This window comes from Limulus polyphemus, unplaced genomic scaffold (assembly GCF_000517525.1).
Source record: "Limulus polyphemus unplaced genomic scaffold, Limulus_polyphemus-2.1.2 Scaffold952, whole genome shotgun sequence".
In the NCBI taxonomy this organism is placed as follows: domain Eukaryota; kingdom Metazoa; phylum Arthropoda; class Merostomata; order Xiphosura; family Limulidae; genus Limulus; species Limulus polyphemus.
In genome coordinates this window covers 284,640-292,289 of record NW_013666562.1, presented here as the reverse complement: position 1 = coordinate 292,289, position 7,650 = coordinate 284,640, and the positions used below count along the sequence as shown (strand labels likewise).

Below are 7,650 nucleotides of genomic sequence, written 5' to 3'. Positions count from 1 at the left end.
TTTAGATAGGACACCAAAGCTGAAACAGGATATTTAAAATTATAAGAGTAACATTAAAAAACATAGGTGTTAACCTTTTAGATATGACACCAAGGCTGAAACATAGTTATTTAAATACCAACGAATGACACTGAAAAAGCAGTTTTCGTCTTTTAGATTGGGCACTGTAACTGAACTCTAATGCATAACACAATTGTTAGTTTTATCAAATGAATATATTTTGATTTACTGAAAGTTTAGACAACAAAAATATAGAATTATTGAACTTTCTTATGGATGGCTTCTGCACAGATGTTTTTAAGTTGACAGTGCTTTGATCCCTTTGTTGTGGCCATATACAGAAATATATTAACTGTTGAAAGTTTCTTACTTAATATTATCAAAGCATTTACTTTTTTTTATATCTAAAACTGAAATATTTAATGCTCATTTTTCTAGTAATTTACAATATTTTTAAAACCAGTTTGTATCATTGACATTATAAACATTGAGATGTAAAATGCAGAGCATAAGAAAAGCAGGGATGTATTTGGCCATGACTAAAATGAAATTGTTTACACCTCAAGCCTCATTTATCCAAGAAATAAACTATATTATTTCACTATAACAAGAGAATAAGAGTGTGTATCCGTGGACTCATTGAACAATTTAATATTGATTGTATGGATTTACTTAAATGTTTGCATATTAGTATGTTGCAAATAAGAACTTTAGAAACATTTAAAAGTTGTAAATATGGAATATATATACTTTATGAAAACTTCTCCTCAAGCCAGTTCTATCTTTAATTAAAAGTAATACCATTACAACTTCATGTGATCCAGCTATATTGTAACCTTAGGTTAGACAATGAAGTGGCATGGGGTGTACAACAAGATAAAAGCACAAACAATGCATACACGAGAAACGAAATAGAACCTTTTAAAGATAAAATGAAATACAATAAAAAATGCACATTTATTTAAATCACAAAATACAAAACAACAAAGCATGATAAATTATTCATATGGAAATGAATCCTTTATTTACATGGCAAAGATGAGAATTACATAATCAAAAAATGTGTATATACCTATACGAACCAACCAAAATATAGGATCAAATACGTATGAAATACATAAAATAAACTGTACAAGTAAATAATTTATACATACCAAAGAAAGCATAATAATATTAATAAACATAAATTTAGAGGTTTATGAAAATGAGGGAGACATGTAATACAAGAAACATAAAATAAGGGGGTGTCATTAGCTGCTGACAATGTGAAATCTACAGTAATAAAACCAGTCAGAAATTTAAAAACAAACTAAACAAAAGCAATACATCTAAACAAATACAGTATTAGCATAACAGTAAAGCTCTTTAGAACATAAAATATTAAAATGAGAGAATGGAATCCGTTAAATACATAATGATCATCAAGTTAAGTCCTTTAAATGTGATAGATTCCACTTCTAACATTTAATTAAAAGGAGAAACAATAATGATAAATAAAACAACATATATAATATAGAAAAAGGAATGACAGATCAATAAATAAAACCTGTTAAATCAACTACATAAAAAAAGAAACATCAAAAAACAAAGTCAATATAAAAAATATAAAGCATACAAATAATCAAAAGTGAAGGTACAAGATAAATTAAAATTCAAAAAATATATTTATAATGTCGGAAATTAAAATGACATATAAAAACATTAAATCCAGGACTCCGAGGTGTCTATTTCAAGGTGATGAGTATATCATTTAGATATTCATTGTAGGTATTGAACAAACTTTTTAGAAGTTTCAGACAAGATTTTGTTAGTTTTTAGAGTAAAACCTTGTCTGAAATGTAAAAAAATCAGGATTTTTTTCTTGATATGTAATTCTTTGGAAGTGTATCAGTCATTATTTCACTTTGGCAGCATGTCATTTTACTCTTTTGCTCTTTTAAGGTCATATTCTTGCCAGAGAAAAGACCCAAATTTTATTCTAATAATGCTTTATTTTTCCCCTAGTACCCCACCAATAGACCGGAAACATACTTTTTGGATATTTTTTCTTTGTTATCCATCCTTTTTTTTTGTATCAGTACCTGGATTGTATGGCAGTTAGATGGTCAGCAGCAATTGAGAATGAAGCAACTGAAGTAGGAAAAGAAGGAACTGGAGGTATTCTTTAACTCAACTCTAGACAACTTGGGAGAAGTCAGGAGTTGAGCTGCTACTCATCTCCTTCAACATTTTACCCTTGTTCTCTTAAGAGGGAGATGATTCAGAAAGCAGGAGAAGCCATGTTGTTGTTGTGGGAGCTAGAGGTCCATTCACTTCGATGAACTTGATGGTGGGTGGAGTTCTCAGTAAGTCCTCCAGCTCTATGGTCAGATTGATATTTAAATCTGAGATATCCTCTTGCAGTATCTTGCATAGCATCGCCTGCCTTGCCAGCATCTTTACAAGCCACTTGCTCCTCTCTCGACTTTGAAGGCATAGTAGTGACAAACGTTCAAGTGTACTTTACTTCTTTATCACCTATATTTATTCAACAACAACAAAAAAGAAACACCGGGAATTAAATTAAGTTAAACTTGGGGCCTTTTGTCACAAATTTCTCGAGTGAACATTTTTTTCTGTGTTTAAAATATTTCTGAAGTTTTGATCTTTAGAAAAAAATAATATATCAAACTCTGCCTGTTTTTCCTCGCTATACCTTTAACTGGTGGAGTGTGCTTTTCCTAGCTGACCTTGTACTGTACAGACAGGACAACTACATCACTAAAAACGTTTTACTCAATATCTTAAACTATATTGCAATAGTATTTTCTTTCTTTTATTTTATTCTATGGAACGTAGACACTTTAATTGACTTGAACATTTTGACCTATGGGATTCTATGAATGTTTGCCATACATAATTATTTAAGTCTGTATATGCATACAATATACATACATGGATTTTGGTTAATAACAAACTTGATAGTAATAGAACAGTTACGACAGTGCATATATCTTTTTACAGACCTTAATTTTACTTTAGTTTAGTGTTCGCTATGGTTTGTCACCATCCATGGGTGCACAGCACTAACACAAGAGTAAACAATTCAACACACCAGAAATTTTTGAGAGGATAAAAACTGCTGATCTTTTGTTTCTTACGCCATCATATGGTAGGTGATCATATCAGTCAGTTTAGAGTTTGGGTAATGCTCTCAGCCAAACCATTTGGTTCAGGATGATAACATGATATGTATTTTGTACAATGTTGTAAACAGTTGTGTGTTGAAACTTGCTACTTGATGGATTTTCTCTTATGCTTTGAAATGATTTATCCACTGCTTACTTAATTTGTTAGCAACTATTTCTGCCAATGTATTAGTCAGTGCATATGCTTTAGGCCATGTAACGAAGTAATTGATTATCACCAGGATGCTAGTTTTGCTGTGGCCACTTTTGAGGAGAAGCCCTGCAATAATAAGGGCTATCCTTTGGAATGGAACATCTATAATTGTATCCCATGGTTGTTTCTATGAACTTCACAAGCAGTGAAGTGTTTACCCCACTGACCTAGATCTTTGTAGGAATGTGGTCATGAAACTTTTCTTATAGTTTGAGACAATCCACCACACTTTCTGATCAACATATCATGCAGTGTTCTAGCTGTACCACAGGTGGAACCATGCATTCGATTAAGGTCAAGCAATTGCCAGAGTTTACAATACTTTATTCACTGATCAGTGATGGTTATGCTTCATCTAGCTGTATGGCACATAGTACCCAAACTAGATGTGAATCTTTTAACTTCTCATCTTGCAGTTTCTTCTATTTCCATGGTTTGTCATCATGACTTGAAGTCTAGGTCTCACAGCAGCATTATATCCTGGATTTGGACACTCTACAAATGGAAAAGTTCTGACCTGCAAGTGAGAAAGTGCATTTGTATTTCCATGTTACTATCTTGGTTTGTGCTTTACAGTAAAATCCTACTCCTACAACATTGTGATCTAACATATGATTATACCCTCCAGTTCTTTATCATTCATTAGCCATTTCAATGACATATGTAAATTCTAGACATTAGTTCTTTTTTTTTAACTATACAGTAATAGCCTTTAGTACACAATATATTTAACTAATGTATGTTATATCATGCTTTACGTAATCTTGCACCTAACGATACCACTGCTTGGATTCCACCGTCACCAACATCCATTTCTGAAATGATTGTAAGGTTTCTCCTTGAATAAGACAACACAGGTTCATCAACAAAATTACATTTTAGTGACTGGAATTACCTTGCACGCGTCTCAATTTCCCTATAATGCAACATGAATTTAGTTGAAAAGAGTACTGCTGTTGTAGAAAAGTTAGAAAAGCTTAGAAAACTTTGTACTTCTTTCTCATTTGTTGGTTTTGACCATTATACTACTCACACTCTGTCTATAGATAATCCATCCTTATTGAGCTCAGTATATGCTCAAGAAACTCTTACACATTTTAACATGATAGAACATTTCTCTAGCCTCACTTTCAAACATGCTTGTTGTAAACTACCATGTCCAGGTTTTCAACTTACATGAAATGTATGGCAAACATCTAAATATTGCTAACATGTATAAAACCTGTTCTCATTGCAATCCACATAATGTGAGCTTCATTACTCTTTCAAAATTAGCTTTTGTATTACAAGAGGGCAAATGACCAGGTACAAAACTCAGACAATCTTTCTTAAGTGCTCAAACAGTCATAGATCAGCTTTTATTGTCTAGATACCAGAAGAGAGAATTAATGAGCTAACCAGTGTGATCTTTTTAATGCAACAAGATATTCATGGTAATCAAATTAGCACAAGTTACTGCATTCACTCAATTGGAGTCCACACAGAATCTTGAGGTACCCCACTTTCTAATTATCACTACTGGTAACAACCAAGGACTCTCTGAAGGTTGAATGATTCCATTTTTCAGCATCCATTATCAGCTATATCCATGAAGCTTACATGGTGATCGATTTATGTGATATTATTTGTTCTTCCCAGCTAGCTGTCTGAACTGACAAAGAAATTAATGAATTCCATCACTAACTTTTTTTCTGATGCTGCTCTAAAATGAAATTATCTGCACAGTCTTAGACCAGATTTACAAGCAACTGAAATAACCAGGTGTGTAAAAATTTACTAACTGGTTACCTAGGGCTTCCAAATTTTGCATTTTGATCTGCTGTGGATTTCATACGTTATAGCCTATGGCTAGTGTGCTTCTGCTTGTATGAAATGTTATATCCAAGTAAGATCAGTAATTTGTTTGTCAATGATAGCCTAATCCACTGTAAGCCTGATGTGCAAACAAATATGAGTGACCCAATTACCAATTTATAAATGAAAATGTCCAATTATTTAGGAATTGGAATAGTTATTTTTTACTGATACAGCTTTGTCTAGTCAAAATGACTCGAACAGCCCACTCTGAACTCCACAAATTTTTTCGTAGCTGCAATTTCAAATTTCCATGTTCTTGTTTTTAGTCGTTATATATGTATACTGGACAACTCGTCAAGAGATTTTATATTTTTATATATTCTGAATTAAATCTTTTTTTAGTTTGTCAGGAGTATCAATCTAACACCTACGTAGACTGGTTTACCTACCCATAGAATTTACTTCTACACCAAATATTCTGTAGTAAATGACATTATTATTTTAATACTGTGGAAGAAGTCATTGCAATGACTATAGATATGTATATATTTGTAATGTAATAATGGTTGGAGATGGCTTGAATGGGTAATGAAGAAAAACTTTAATATAAGTTGTCGAAACATTGTACACTTGCTGTTATGTTAAACTTATATTAAAGTTTTTCTTCATTACCCATTCAAGCCGTCTCCAACCATTATTAGTCTCAAAATTGGTTCCCCAGTTATCAAATTTGATATTTGTAATGTGTTATAATGTAGAAAAAAATAATAGTTGAGCTATTAGTATTTCAATACAGGCTAGTACATTTCTCATGCCTACTAATCTGAGACTTGTACATCAAAAAAGTTGTTTTTTTTTACACCCATCGTACCATTATCTATACTGCTAGATTTGATCAATTCTCCGTCATATACTGTACCAACATTTGTTCGAACTCATGATCACAAACCATAATCTAGTAGTATATCCAGCAAGCAAAAAGGGCAGAGTGGCACATATGTGGCTTATTAACTTTAGGGCACAATTGTCATATTTTGCTTTACATATGCATGTTTTTGAATAATATGTCAAAGTTAATTTCTTTATTTGTTTAGATATAAATGTATGTTTTTCTAAGTAATAAAGATTTATAACGTTATTTTGTTTTTGATCACTTTTTATTAATTAGCAAGACATTACTCTGTCTGCCTATATCCATTGAGTTTCTCATATTCCTGCAGACATTCGTGGATTAATGTTATGACAAAGCCTCAGTCATTCTTTTCCTAACATCAGCTTCATTTGAGTTGGGTACATTATGCCACAGTCAACATTAGTCTTTCCCACAGTTGTTTCTTATGCTTTTTACATACTTAACACTGGCAGAATTGTCCTCATACAAGTTTACCCTGACTCAATTAATTTTTGCCCATCGGAATACAAAAAAAAAAAAACATGTTTTAAAGTTATTGGCAGTCAACAAAAAAAATTCCGACCTTCCTACCAACCTCAAAATACTGGATAGAGGAACAACAAAGAAACATTTTTTAGGATGGCCTAGGTTTTATCTGATTGACCAAAATATATTTTACTCAATCTATGACAATTAGATCTATTCATATAGAGTTTACATAGCAAATTATTCTTGTTCATATTGTTGTTGCAAATCTAGCTAAAATGGTCTCAAAAAACTTATTTATTTTGTTAAACACTAAAATGGTAGTAGCTATAAAAGATAGTTCATGTACAGTCCTGCCAAAGCAAAACAGCAACAAAAATTTAAAAATAATAGTTATAAATTACATTGTTTTTCCTTTGAGAAAGGATTTAATGCAGTGGTTTGATATGGCAGTCTTAGCTGCTTTAACTTTTGTTTAACAGATGGCATGATGCCTTACCAACACTTATGCTTTTTATGAAACTAAGAAACAATATGATTTTGTCAGAGCGAATTTCTACGATTACAATTAGCACGTACTTCAATGTCTTGCACTCAGGATGCTCTATTGGAGGTCAGGTAACTTCAGGGGATTTCACTTTTGACACAATCGATGTCTTCAGTTCTGCTTTCACAACAGAAGATGAACTAAGAAAATCAAACATTATTTCTCTCCTGCATTAAATAAAAGTTTTCTATACCTATATCAGCCATTTATTCTATATATAAACAAACGAATTACAATTAATGGATTAGAAAGGCATTAGGGTGCAGCGTTTGGTCAACGGATAAGTCAAAACGAGCAGTAGGGCAAAGCAAAAAAGCGGCAGAACAACCTGCCCTGCTACCATGCTTTAGATGTAACTCTAATAATCAGAAAGTGTTATGAAACAGCTAAGACTAGATATGAAGAAGACAAATACTGCATTAGGGTGCAGCGTTTGGTCAACGGATAAGTCAAAACGGGCAGTAGGGCAAAGCAAAAAAGCGGCAGAACAACCTGCCCTGCTACCATGCTTTAGATGTAACTCTAATAATCAGAAAGTGTTATGAAA

At 32.4% G+C, this 7,650-nt stretch overlaps 1 protein-coding gene across 7 annotated transcripts in view; it reads left to right on the top strand.

Moving 5' to 3' along the window:
- The window catches only part of LOC106461406 (dynein assembly factor 3, axonemal-like), a 76,008-nt gene that overhangs the window by 66,242 nt on the left and 2,116 nt on the right, over positions 1–7,650 (top strand). For 4 of the 7 annotated variants that reach the window (XM_022388358.1, XM_022388360.1, XM_022388356.1 and 1 more), the window contains one exon: positions 2,079–5,759. The exons of 2 other annotated variants lie outside the window; for them this stretch is intronic. In XM_022388358.1, coding sequence (XP_022244066.1) covers positions 2,079–2,168 — 90 coding nt within the window. In that variant the 3' untranslated portion in view covers positions 2,169–5,759. Of the gene's footprint in view, positions 1–2,078; positions 5,760–7,650 lie in introns of those variants that run through there. One more of the 7 variants, XR_002610972.1, reaches the window with a different exon arrangement.